This window comes from Dermacentor variabilis, chromosome 8 (assembly GCF_050947875.1).
Source record: "Dermacentor variabilis isolate Ectoservices chromosome 8, ASM5094787v1, whole genome shotgun sequence".
Lineage (NCBI taxonomy): Eukaryota > Metazoa > Arthropoda > Arachnida > Ixodida > Ixodidae > Dermacentor > Dermacentor variabilis.
Window position 1 is genome coordinate 9,193,842 of NC_134575.1, and position 14,546 is coordinate 9,208,387.

Consider the following 14,546-nt stretch of genomic DNA (forward strand, 5'->3'; position numbering starts at 1 on the left):
CCTCCGACGAGCCGCCGCTCGTACGCCACCATACTTACGCGCACCTTCCGAGAACGAAAGTGGTGCCTTCATATCATCGACACCATCGTGCGGGTCACGTGTTCGCGTCGCGTTTTGTGATTGGAAACGATTGCCGCGTTCCGCTCTGCTAGATTAGCATCCTGCCTGATCGTTCCATATTCCACTTGTAACTGTATATGCCGTCGGGACTACCCCCCCAAAAATATGGGTGGGGTTAAAACGAGCAGGGGCGCACCGTGCACGCGAAAATTCTCGGAAAGGGAACACAAACATGTCGCGGGAGAAACGGAAGCCGACCACGACGCCATCTGGCCGTCTGCTGCTGCTGCTGCTGGAGTCGTCTGCTCGCGGGCGCGCTGGCGTCGTCTGCTGTTTCCGTTGGTCCGTATCTCCGACTGTGCTCTCTCCCCCCCCCCCCCCCAAGACTTCTAATCGGCCGTCCCGCGGTTCTAAGCAGCCGAGATAGCGGACGTCCCAGCGCCGTTTCTCAGTCGTGTTCTCGCCACCATGGCGTATGGAAGGTGGCCGGCGTGCACGGTGCTGTTCGTCCTGTTCGTTGGTTCAGTCAAATCTCTCTCCGAGGCCGACCTCTTTCCGTATGGGGTCAACCAGGACCAAAGTCTTCCACGAGAAAATGACATCAGCTCAGCCGAGGTCCAACTAAGCAGTCCCATTACCTTTTACGGCACCGAATACTCCACTCTCTACGTGAGTATTCTGTGCTCGAGCATTTTTATTACCGGCACCTTTATTTACCTTTCTTTCTCTCTTTCTCCATGTTACATGGTCATTGTCATTGCGCTTCTCCACTCTCTCCGTTAAGAAAGGCACGCTGTCATCGGCAAGTTTGTAGCCATCGCAATTTAGTTAAAACGCACACGCACGAGTGGCGTGGCGCATGCAGCAACGCCGTACATATCACAATTACTTGCAGAGTCGTAAACTGGTTTAAGCACAAAACACGGAGTAAAAGAATGTTCGAAATGTTACAGAAACGTTGACATGGCACGTGGTGTGCAAGACATGGGCCCATCTAAAGGATATGGCATCTGAACACATCACTTCTTGTCGTTTCAAAGAGTTAAAAGAAAGAAGGAAATAAAAGAAAGAAATAAAGAAAGATATACAGCGCACACACGGCACTGACCAACAGATAGACAGCATTACTTTTATTATTTACCTTATGCCTTGTCCTTGACTAACGTTTCTTGCCAAAAATAGTGCACCAGGAGTGCAGCTCTTCCGCATCACTTCTTTTTTATGCGCTACCGTGCTCGCTTCTAAGAAACCAAAAAAAGAAGAAAAGACAACTAAGTACGTCATTATGGTCGCGTGAAACACATGATCCCGCAAAGTACAAAAATGAATAATGTTATAAAGTGCTACGCACGTGATTACCTTTCTTTGCTGCTCCCCTGCCATTTGCGGAACCAACGACTAGGAAACGAAGGCATAGAATTGTGGGCGTAGCAAAAGGTGGTCTAGGAGTTTTGTAAATCCACTTTATTTTTCTATTGATGTTTTTACATACAAAAGTATACAATTAGAGGTATACATCAATGCAGGGGGATCTGCTATACATAAACACTGTTGATAAGTATTAAATAATAGCAGCAAAAACAACATTAAAATGCGTACAAGAACACAAGCTCTAAATACAGAAAAAAAAAAATAAAACATGCGCCCAAGTAATCATCTGCAACCTGTTACGAATGTCATAAATTAAATATACACAATGATGTCTAAGAATCTAATAATGGGAACAATACAATTGGAACCTTTGAGAAAAGTTAACAACTATACCGGGCGATTTTTTTTTTAGAAGGTCCAACATTTTAAGGAATTGCCTATGGCAGATAGGACAATTTTAATCGACCTAAATTACTTGATGAGGCGGCCATTAATTCTACGAGATATCAAATGCTACATTAAATAATTACCATAATTACTCGAACTAACTTTTAATTAATTAATTTAGGGCACATGTTTAAATCTACTAATTATAGCCCGTGAGTTCGCAAGGCGTATCCACTTGGAACGAATTCTCAGGACTGCACCAGTTCCGAGATATTAATTTTCGAAGTGCCAAACAAAGTGCATTGGCGTTCCAGTTACTTCTTTTAAGAAAACGCAGTTTTATGCATTGAAGCACAAAAGTAACTGGAACACCAATGCATTTCGTCGGACACTTTGAAAATTAATATCTCCAAACGGGTGCAGTCCAGAGAATTCGGGTGGACGTATCGGTCGAAATACCGATATGACGTAATTTAATACAGTCACTGATAACAATATGCAGGAAACTTTTTAAAACAGTATTATCTGTTTTACTATAAATTTAATGGCTAGTGGTTGAGAAGAAGAAGACATTAAGCACTGGCTCTTTGCGCCACATCACTATTTCACGACATTGTTTCGTTCCCCGTTCTTTAATAATCCCGACAGTTACGTGTGTGTAAAACCATCGAATTCTTGGCACATCCCCCATTGTGGGTATAGTTACCATGTTTTGAAGGCTCATCATCGTGATCATCTTTCTGCCTTAGTCATCGAAATGCTATAGTACTGTTGTATATGCCGCCGCGGTTTCGAAACCACAGGCCATTTCTCTTTCGAAGGTATCTCAGCTACAATCATCACCATTGCCGTGACGTCGCCAAAGCTTATTTACACGAGCAATAAAGCTTTACTCCCGCAGCTCCAGTATATAGACACAATACGCCAAAATTCCCTGCAGTACTTTTTGCGGGTAACTCTAGTTTAACGAAACCCGCCGTAGCAGCCCATCGGCTAAGGCGTTGCACCACTGAGCTTGAGGTCGCGGGCTACATCGCGGCTGCATTTAGATGGGAGCGAAATGCAAAAATGATCGTGTTTTTAGGCTTAGGTGCACGTTCAAGAAGTGGTCAAGTTTGTTTTTGAGAGTGGCTTGTTGGGCTAGTTGGTACATGGTTATACTAGGAGAAAGCCAGCAAACTTGAGAGTAGAAAAAAATCAAGATGCAAACATAGACAAAGAGACCAGCCACCTTCCTGTCTCTTTGTCTATGTCTGCCTCTTGATTTTTTTCTACTCTCAAGTTTGCTGGCATTCTCCTAGTATAATCATGTTTGTTTGTCCCCACTACCCGTGCCTCATAGCCAGGTCGTGGTTTTGGCACGTAAAACCTCATGACTTAATTTAATTTGATGGTTTAAAATTAACCCGTTTGTGAAAAGGCAGACCCCATACACTAAGAGCAGGTTCGTCTACACTTGCCGAGATAACAGACATCGGCGGCGAGCTTGCAAACGGTCGACTCCGCAGTATCGGCGATGAATTCCGGAAATATTTGCCACCAGAGGGCCAGTCATCCTCCGGCCATCTCTCTCGCCCATCTTCGGAAGTGCGCAGTCTGGAGAGGAATAGTCTCCCGCGGACTTTTCTCCCCGGGCGCGGACGGCGGTCCTCCAAGGGGTGGCCACTCCTCGAACGAAGCCGTTCGCTAAAACGAGGAACGCCAACGCTCCCAGTACGCTAGTTTCGGTTCCACGTAAAGCCTGCTACTTTCGGCGAAGAAAAGTTCAGGTGTCCTCATTCAGCGCGTTGTCCGCAGTAGGAAATGTCCTCGAGCCCCACAGTTTGCTACAAAAGCTAAGGGAACTATGGGCTTAGCGAACGTTCAGCTGTCACGACAATGATGATTGGTACATGGGTCCGTCTAACCTTCGTGCTATTAGCTTCAAACAGTCTTGTGAATTTATTTATTACGCTTTATCTTGCTAAATTCCCAAGAATTCAGCTTTTTAAACCAGCAAGGCAATCGGTCTCTGCACACACGAGTAATCATTGTGAATTAATTGTTGCATTCATGACGCAATATTTCCGTTGAGAAGAACTAACTTTTGAAGTCACAAAGCCGTTTTAAGTCAGAATTACAAAGCTGGGGAAAACAAATCAATCTGCTGCTCATGAGGTCTGTTTTGGACATCTTCAAATTCTCCATATTGTCAAATGCTGTATTGGCGAAATTTCGAGCCAATCGGAGAGGTCTTAACAATTCTCTGGGCCAATCAAAGTGGACAAGATGGCGGAATCTGACAATGCCCAGAGTAGCACTCCATAATTAATTCCTGTGCTGGCTGAATCGTTATGTTGCAGCTCCCGTAGCCACTAGCGCCAGCGTTACATGTAATTCTTGTACGAAACACTATGCCCCGCCCATGGCTTCCGAGATTTTACCTCACCATTGACAGGTCGCTTTTACTCTTGCTAAGCAAACGATTGTGTGCTGATTTGCGCAGCGTTCAAACCTAGTGCGAGCTACCCCGCTTAAAACAGTTGTGTAAAAACATCTGACCATGCAGTGCGCCATATCATTCACTATACTGTACCTAGCGAGTGATGTAGCGTTGTTTTCCTCTAATTGTTTTCAACATTCTTAAAGCGAGTTCTAAACCATCTAATCGCTCTCTTTCGCACTGTCTTGATGGACCAGTGTGTTCGTCGGCGTTCACTTGTTGCGGTGTATTCGTTTTATCGTGCTCGTCGGCTGGTCTCAGAGATAACGGCGGCCCGGCCGTGTCCGATCCGGGTCCGGTCAGTGAAGAAGGCCGAAAAGCGTCAATTGACAATACGGACCCTGTGCCGTACTCGCTGTACCAAGTTCGTCGTCGCCGTCGTCGCCGTCGTCGTCGTCGTCAACAACAACTATAACAATAACAACCTAGTTTATGTCCACTGCAAGACTGAAAGCCTCCTCCGGCGATCTTAAATTACCCCTGTCTTGCATCAGTTGATTACACTTACGCCTTCAGATTTTCGTATCCTATCATGCCATCTAATTCTGCGCCGTCATCGAGAGACAAAACATGTTTTCATAAAAAATCTAGACATGGGATACGGAGCATCTTGCTCGACTGATGTGCATCCTTTCCCTTGGCACCAATCCTGTTATTCCAATAGACCAAAGTTTATCGGTACTGCGTAGTAAAAAACGACCTGCTCAATTACATTTCTCTCTCTTTACCCTATAGCTATAGAATGTCGGCTACTCCCATTTGCTCTTTATTCCTCACCGCTGTCTTCCTTGAGGTTCTACCAACCATCATTCGTTCCATCGCTCGTGGTACGGTCTTCAGCCTCTAGTTCTCTATCTTTCTTGTTAACCGCCAAATTCCTGCCCCATGTGTTAGCACCGGTAGTATGTAAGACTTTTCTTCTTTAAGGATAACGATAATATGCCGGTCACGACTTGGTAATGCCTGCCGTACGCACTCAAACGTATCTTTATTCTATTAGAAATTTTCTCACGAACTTGGTCCCGTGTGGCTGATCGAACTAGACAAAGCACAGATTCTAGAGGCTGATTCCCAATCACGAATTCTAGTTCTCTTGCCAGACTATCGAGCAGCGTTGTGGTTGTCTCACTTTCTTGTCCAGTTTCTTGTGCTGTTCTTGTTTTTAGGGTTGTGTAACAACTAGCCCAACAGCAAAGTCTCCTAAATTATACCTCAATCTTCTGTGTACTAATTTGCAAATCTACTCTTAGGCCTTGTCAGCTAAGGTCCTCGATCATTCGTTGCAAGTCATCTCCAGCTTTTCTGTAATGGACAACGTCATCTGCAAACCGCAGGTCGCTGAAATGGTCCCCGCTTATACTCACCCAATCTTTTCCGGTCTAACTGATTGCGTATTTATTGCCAGTATGCAATGAATAACGTTGAAGAGATTATGTCTCCTGGCCTGACGCCCTTCTTAACTGTCATTTTCCCAATTTTTTTTTGTGTAAACAAATGAAATACAGCTGTGGAACCTTGGGCGATATTATTTTAGATATACGTGTATGTTACCTCTACTTCTTGACTACTCAATGCCTCCGTGACTGCTTGCATATCTACTGAATCTGGGGCTATTTCATGACCTAACTCCACGCAGTAGAATGTATCTACAACGAAATGACCTATAGTGCAGGAAGAATTATGTCCCGGAGGTATTCCTAGCTTGCACATCGTATTGCAAACGCCTCTACAACGAGGAGACCACTGCAATGAATTTGTCTGTGCAACGAAGGAAGTTAGGCGTCTGAGTTAATGCTTTCCAACGAACGTCACGTATATACTGCCACGGCCCTCTGCAGACAACACCGAGCTGTGCTCGCCAGCGACGCACTTGAAGAGCGTGCCGATGTCAGTGACTGCAAAGTCATGCTGCGCTGCTCGAGGAATCGCTCAACTCGTACTTTATTGTTCAGCGGCTGCGACGGCTGACGAGTACGTCGCAGTTGATGACGACGTGATGACGTAATCGTAACGGGTGGCCGACGGCATCGAAGCCTAGTATGGCGGGAAAGGCTGGAGTGTCAACTAAGGCAAGAGGGATGGAGATCCTGTAAACAAACGGAAGAAATTGACCGCAAACGAGGCGACAGCGGCAACCGACGATCTGCAGCTTTACCTTGCATAGCTCGCGCGTTTTGCGGCGGTGCATACCCTGAACCTCTGCACAATAAGGCCTGTTGCAGTAGCATATTCCGCAAGACGAGGTCTGTGCAAAACGAGCAGTGACTTAGTTCACTAAGCCTCTCTTGAATTCATGTTAACTAAAGGTTTTCTCTTGTGACTAAAGGTTTTCACTTCACCTCAGAAGCATATTTGAGAAACTGCAGCTCTTCCCTTTCTTTTTGAGAAACTGCAGCGCTTCCCTTTCTACTGGCGTGCGAGGCCAGAGGAGGCGCAGATAGAACTGTAGAGAGGAGAAGAGGAGAAGAAAGAAAGGGAGGAGAATAAGCAGTTCCCATACAAGAGAGGGGGGGGAGGTGACGTGAGAATGCAAGGAAACCACACTAATATACGAAAGCGGTTGCCGAGACACAGGATAAGCTAAATTTCAAGGTACGGTACAGTACGTTGCTGCTATTTCTGAAAAATTAGCGCCATGCAAATGTGTCAAGCGGGAAACTTACGCAGGGCGTGCAGGAGCAGAGCCGCATTAATTAAAGCGCACCGCACAGTCCAGGAGACACTACGGAAGCGGTAGACCGTCAAATCAACACTTGTGTGCCCGCCGCGTTGGCTTTGCGGCTATGGCATTGCTAGAGGTTGCGGATTTGATCGCAATCGCGGCAGCCGCATTTCGACGGGGGTGAAATAGAAAACGCACGTGCACTTATGGCGTTTTTCACTGGTCGATCTGGAGCAGCCGCCTGAATCCTCGAGCGAGCGCTCGGCTTTCACCAATCCGAGTCTGCCAGTGGAGCGCACGAACGCTCCGAGGGAGATCACACAGGAAGTCTGCGTGCACGTGACACAAACCGGTTTCGCAAACTATGCCCAACACAATGTTGTGCGTACCGACCGGGCATGGACCGGGTACCGATTTCGCTTGAAGACGGAAGTGACGCCATGTGACGCGTCCTATTTCCGCCCGAATCCGCGTCTCGGCGGCGGAGCAAGTGAGAGCGATCCGGCGCGGAGCGAGTTGATCCGGAACGACCAGTGGAACGCGCGAACCCGCTCCAGATCGACCAGTGAAATGCGGATTCGTTGCCGCGGAGCAAAAAATCCTGCTCCGAATCGACCAGTGAAAAACGCCATTAGATTTTGGTACACGTTAAGGGGCATCACGGTGTCAAAATTAATCCGGAGTCCGCCACTACGGCGTGTCTCATAATCCGAGTGTGGTTTTGGCAGGTACAGCCCCACAATCTAATTCAAGCTCAATACTTCTGCCACAATGCGATGTGCCATGTCAGGCAATGACAACGCTCAACCCTCTCAGAGGTTATAAAATATGGTGCACAACAACGCCTCAAGCAAACACCTCTGTGTACTACGCAGACAAACAGCAGTGGCGCACGGAAGGTTACGTTTAACATGAACTCACCACTCTCGTGTTAGCAAAGTTGAAGGAATTAAGCTCCAGCCGTCGACATCATCGCTAATTATTGTTAATCAAAGCATCCAGCGCGGAAAACTTCGCTTACATCGATTCCCACAGTGTGTGGGACCTGCACAATCTTTTCATCCACTTTCATTGCCATTAATTTATCGTTTATTTAATTCAATCATTAAGTACAAGTAATTTCTCCTATGTTGTCCTTCGTGTCCTTATTTGTTGGCTTCTTATGACATGATACACGAACTTATGAGGTATTGCGTGTAAATGGTCGCACGCTTTCGAACACCACATATATATCCCCGCCATCTTTTATAATGACGAGTGTTATTCTTTCTCCTTCTACCACTCTTCTCCTAGACATATCTTGCGAAGCCCTTCCAACCTCATCCCTTGTGTTCTGTTTTTTTTTTTATTGCGCTGCAGACTTGCCTTAAGGCATAATGCTTAAAGTAAGCGCGGTGTGAATTATAATGGGGCTACATATAAGGTCGGCTCTGTTACGCGTGGACCTTTTGTTCTCTCTTTGCCACTGTGTAACAGCGTGGTTACGTATAGGTGTGCTGTGTAGCGTAAAGTTCCATATAAAATTTTCTCTGCTGCCCTTATTATATTGTCAGAATTACTGATAACGTTGCCCTGCTTATCTTCGACAGCATACGCGTACATCTCGTTTATTCCAACGCCAAGTCTCCTTCTTGCTGATTGCATGCTTTCTCTCTTCCTCGTTGCTTCATCAGTCATTACAATTCATTATTCGTGATCGCTGTAGTTAGTACGGCGCCCTTCCAAAATAAATGAGGTCTACCCGCACTATGTCTGCGCAGAGTTCCGGCTCGTCACCCCAACTCGTCTTGTCCTTTAAGACACTCGTATCAAACGGTGGAGCAAATTGCCGAGCCATCGCACGGGACGAACGCGCGAAATGTGACGCGACATTCATTGCGCCAAACACGGCAACACCTCCATGCACTCGATCCTTTGGTTCCCTGCACACGTCGGGGCGATTGAGGGGGTTACTCTGAACCTCAACGAGTCTGCCCACGAGGCTGCGCGTGGCTTTACCGACCACGCTGCCCTCGGGTCGGGCGACTCTCTCCCCGGACACAGAGACGCTCCTCTCACACACAACGAAATCACTAAATTCTTTTACTTAGAGAGAAGGGTTTTCCCCCCGCCTCACTCCAAGCTAAGCAGGCCGCAGGCGGTCACACTAAGACTTCTGCAAACGAACTCCTACCCAAATCCGGCGTCCCTTAATAGCATATATCCCGAGATTTATCCGAATTGTTCTTGCGTGGCGTGTGGTGAGGTTGCTACTTTGCCTCATATGCTCTGGGAGTGCGGGTCGCTGGGCCCGAAGTTCACCAAGGAAGAGTGGGACGCGCTCCTGCGAAGTCCCGCCTTTGAGGACCAAATCCTGGCCGTCCAGCGCGCCCGCGATCGGGCCGGCAGACTAGATCTGTCAGTCGCGTCGTGGGATTAGCCGGGTGCGCGTTTTATCGCGCTTTGCTGGACCAAATAAAAGTTTATTCACTCACTCACTCATTCATTGCGGTCCCAAAGCAAAACGTCGCAAGGATCTGAGTCGCACAACAAACACAAGAGTTGAATGCCGAGGTCTGCATAAAAATAAATGCTCAGCAGTTTACATATATATATATATATATATATATATATATATATATAACGCACCTCCGTAAACTGCACTTAATCATGCCTCGAATTTATACTTTTCTCGGGGTCGCCATTTCACCCGCGAACAACTTAATGTTATCGCTCAGCGGCAAGACGCGCTTGCACGATTTCTAACTTATTCGAATGTTATCTTTAGAAGGAGCTGTCGAATGCTATCGTTGATTATATCTCTTGTGTATGTTTCTATGTCACCGTCACTGCAACGTGGCAATGTACCATTGATATGTGTGCAGAACTTTTGCAAAACCCTTGAAAACATTGTAAAAATTCGCGTAAGCTGTAAAACGACGTATAGAATTTGTGCGCTTTAAGCACACTTACAGATCCAGCTTACAGGACTGCGATATCTGTTTTTAGTGGAGAGTACTTCGCGAATCTATATTTTCTAACTTACCGATTTCTGAAAATTTTTGTAAATAAATGCAGACACTTAATCAAAATTTCGTTTGTTGCAGTCAGTATAATTTACCTTCCTTTCTCAAATGTAACAAATTTCATTCGAATCTGTCCAGAGGTTGCCTTATAAAAGTATTTCCGCATTCCACACTTATTTGAATAAGCGACATCGGAGTACCCACCGAGCTAAAGCTTCCTCTTAAGAGGAAACATTAGCGTACCTAATATAGCATAACTCTGCACCAAAAACTGATGCAGGTTCTGTAAACTGTATTCGTTAGAGTATCTAAAGCGCACAAATTCGATATGTCGATTTAAGGCAAGGCGGGACAAAATATGCCATTTTAATGAAAGATGCCAGTATTTATCGACTTTGTTTTTACTAGACAGTTGTCGTGATAGGGCAATGTGCACTGAGGGGAAAAAAGTGCTGACTGAGTGCCTGTCAGTTGGCGACCAGGCAAAAAGAGGCAAACATCAGTTCACTTGTGTTTGTTTGTGTTTATTTTTGTATATCTTTTTTGGGGGGGGAGGAGGGGGGGCGTGTACACCGGCGTCCTGATACTGATGTCTATTAACGAAATATTTTACAGCGTACTTACAGCGATAAAGGATTCCATGAAATTTCTCCAGTGCCCTGGGAAAAAGAAGAGCCGAAGTATAGAATGCAAAGATGAGGCAAATCTCACCTTATTTACCAGCAAGGCCAATTTGTTGGCAAAGGCTGCCTGAAGGCTCGAATTCTTGTTAAAAACGAAGAAATCGTAGAGGAAGGCGAAAGGGGCGAATGCGACCATATTCATAATATTTATTCAGCGTGCAAGCAGGTAAAAGAAAAGTGTTCTACCAATCAGATGACTCGCACCAAAGGGAACAGGCAGCGCTGGTTTTTCTCCAAGGACCTACTTCATGGGACCTACTTGAAGTGCTTCGTTTGCAAGTAATGAATTGTGTTATTTTTGGGCTTGTCTTATTTGGCCCCGGGGGTCGCTACAAAACCAGACATTTAGGGGCAAAATGAAACATTTTATCATTTTTGTAAAATAATTTTAGTTTCTTACTCAGGATAATTCGAGTAACATTACTTTTTCAGACCAAGAAGGCGAGGGCTCAAGGAATATTCTCATTAAATTTATTACAATTATCAAAAAATTAGGATCAATTTGGAAATTTCTGTCTCATTTTGCGGTTGTTACAATGTTTACGAGAGCACTGCAACAATCTTACTCACATATTAGTGGCAGTCATGTATAATACATCAATTTTGTTCGCTTTTGACGTACTATTAGATGTAGTTTACACAATTGTGATACTATTTTTAATTCCCGAGTTACAGGCTTGTAAACTTCATAGTTTCGTTTTCTGCGAATGTTCGATTTTCAACAATTTTTATTAAAATTGGCAGTTCAAAAATACAACTGCTTCCAAAGGTCACTAGATTTAATCTTTTCCTTTTAAATGCAGCAAACCCTGTCAAAGTTGGCACAGTGGTTTCCGAGAAAAACGATTTCTCCGTTTCCATGTGTTTAGATACGAGCCCCCGTGATAAACAAATTGCGCAGAAACCGTCGGCGATGGTTGTCAATGTACGCGAATAGCCCGAACGAACGAACGAGTGAACGAGAGAAAGACAGAGAGCAAGAAGGAGAGCTAGAGAGAGAGAGCGAACTTTCGGACTCGTCGAGTCCGACCACCGACCAACCGCGAAAGAGCCAAGGAAAGTGTTACGTTTCGCCTACGACGCGCGGTAAAGCCGGCGCGGATGCAACGGACGCCGGGGCTTCGTTCAAAGCGGCAGACATTTTGGCCCGTTCGGCGCCGCCGCTACGCCTCCCCGCCAAGCGCGTCCAGGCATGTTCCAATGCCACGTGTCTTCATGTGCGTGTGTGTGTGTATGTGCATGTTGGTGCCCACGCTTGTCGAAGCGCGGCAGCCGGGGAGAGGAGCTCCCCCAACTGTGAAGCGAGGGGGTCTGATCGGCGCCGACACGACGTATGCGCCACCTTCTCTTCCCATTGTGCCCGAACGGCGCCGGCACGACGGCTGCGCCACCTTATCCCATTGTGCCCGAGCGGCACAGTCACGTGCTCGTCTATAGAGGGGTTCCTTCTTGCCCTCAACTGCGAGAGTATAAAAGCAGCTGCCCCCGGACGCCAAGAAGAGGCTCCGATTTCTTCTGTTGAGTAACGTGCTCTCCCGTCTCTCTACTTCGGTCAACCTGACCGCCAACTCTTTGCGATGTTAGAATAAACAAGTTGTTTTGTTGTTACCTGTCGACTCATGCTTTGCCGGGACCTTCGGATGCTTCCAGTTGTGCCCCAGGCCGCCAGGCCAACGCTACCCTTGGGGCTTGCGACCCAGGTGCAACAACGGGCGTCAGCGCCGAGTTCCCAACAACTCGTACCAGCGGTGCGATTACAACAACTGTCTGCCAGCGGTGAGATCGCGACAACGGAGGCCAGCAGCGAAGATATGCAGTTGACTGTATGCTGAGCAGCTCAACGACGATCCGGGAGCAGTGCAACGAGCCCTGTGTGATGACTGGTTGCCTGCAGCGGAACGACTGCGCTGAATTCTTGGCTGCGAGGTTTGGTGAGTGCGGGACTTTCTTCTTCTGAGCTTTGCCAGGCTTTTGTTAGTGTCAGAAACAGAGCTGGTAATTGTGGTTGTCGTTGCTGCCGGGTTAGTTTGCGGCAAGACAATAATAGGCAGTAGAGAAAGCAGCATTCAGAGCAGCCATGGATTTGAAGTCGTTGCGCAAACCGAAATTGCTGGAGCTTGCAAGAGAGTTGGGTCTGGATGTCTCGGACAAACTCAGAAATCCAGAACTGCTAAGGGCTATTCTTGAGTTAGAAGCTGAGGATGACGAGCTGTCGGAATGCCTTGAGACCATTGAGGAGAGGGAGACGGCAAAAAAACAGGAGCGCGAAATTAAAGAACAGAAAGAAAAAGAAGAGCGTGAACGTAAAGAACAGAAAGAGCGAGAGCAACAAGAGCGCGACCACGCTTTGGAAATGAAGCGTCTTGAGGTAGAGATGGAACGCGCTCGTAATGGAAGTCAGGCACACGGTGCAGGAGAACGAGTATTGCTCAAAATGACTGACCTGATGCGGCCGTTTAAGCTTGGAGAGGACATTGGTTTGTTCCTGGTTAACTTTGAGCGAACGTGCGAGAAGCAGGGGTTCTCTCGGGAAACGTGGCCACAGCGCTTGCTCACTTTGTTACCCGGCGAGGCGGCCGACGTAGTCGCTCGCTTGAATAGAGAGGAGGCAGAGGATTTCGACAAAGTGAAATCGAGTCTGCTAAAGAAGTACAGGCTGTCAGCGGAGGCGTTCCGTCGGAAGTTTCGGGAAAATGAGAAAGGCAGAAGTGAGTCATACACAGAGTTTGCGTACAGGCTTATGTCAAACATGCAGGAGTGGCTCAAAGAAGAGAAAGCGTTTGGTGACCACGAGAAAGTTCTGCAGTGTTTCGGGCTAGAACAGTTTTATAGTCGGTTACCTGAGAACGTGCGGTACTGGGTCTTGGATAGGCCAGACGTTTGTACGGTGGCTAAAGCCGCTGAGCTAGCCGAGGAGTTTGTGACGCGTCGGGCTCGCGGAGCTAAGGACGGTCAAAAGGGTGAATTTGGCTCGAAGTTTGAGAGGCCGAAGTTCACACCCATGAGAGCCAAGGGGAACACACGTAGTGCGGATGCGAGTGAAAGCAGTCCGACAGAACGTAAGGAGACGGCGGCAGCCGAAGCCGAACGCAGAAAGCGGTTCGAGATGAGGCAAGCGCGCGTTTGTTATACGTACCAGAAGCCGGGTCACTTTTCGGCGCAGTGTCCGGAAACAAAACCAAAAGTTGTGTTTTTGTCAATATGCAGCACTGACGAGAACATGAAGCTTCTCGAGCCTTACATGCGAGACCTCCTCGTGAACGGGAAAGAGTGCCGAGTGCTTCGCGATTCCGCAGCTACGATGGATGTAGTTCACCCCTCCTACGTAGAACCCGATATGTTCACAGGCGAGTGCGCATGGATCAAGCAAGCCGTGGAAGCTCATAGCGTGTGTCTGCCCGTAGCAAAAGTGCTTATTGAAGGACCATTCGGAGCGCTTGAGACGGAGGCCGCAGTGTCATCTATGCTGCCCCCCCAGTACCCGTACCTATTTTCAAACAGGTCCGATCACCTCCTGCGCGAGAAGGGGCTTTTGTTTGGTGAGGCTAGCGTTCAGGCCTTAACCAGATCGAAGGTTCGGGAGCTCGCTGCAAAGGCGGTAGTTGCGGGGCCGACGTTATCAAACAATGAAAAAGGGTCAGAGGCGCAGCAAGCCGATATTCAGAGCACGCCTGAACTGAATAAAATTGAGTCTGTAACGTTAAAGGCACCAGATACTGGAGAGGAAATTCCCGATGCGGGAAAGTTAGAAGAGCTATCTGCAGATTTGCTCATCGCGCCTACGTCAGACGGACTTAATAGGTTGCTAAAAGTCAGCCGGTCGGCTTTGATAGCCGAGCAAAAGAAGGATGGCAGCCTAGAAAACGTGCGCTGCAATGTCAAGGAAGGTATCGCCA

At 47.2% G+C, this 14,546-nt stretch overlaps 1 protein-coding gene across 2 annotated transcripts in view; it reads left to right on the forward strand.

Moving 5' to 3' along the window:
- Positions 1-464: 464 nt before the first annotated feature.
- The window catches only part of Ndg (Nidogen), a 61,159-nt gene continuing 47,077 nt past the window's right edge, over positions 465-14,546 (forward strand). Inside the window, exon 1 of one of the 2 annotated variants that reach the window (XM_075701087.1) lies at positions 465-729. In XM_075701087.1, the coding sequence (XP_075557202.1) occupies positions 529-729 (201 nt within the window). In that variant the 5' untranslated portion in view covers positions 465-528. The remainder of the gene's footprint in view (positions 730-14,546) is intronic. The other variant, XM_075701086.1, reaches the window with a different exon arrangement.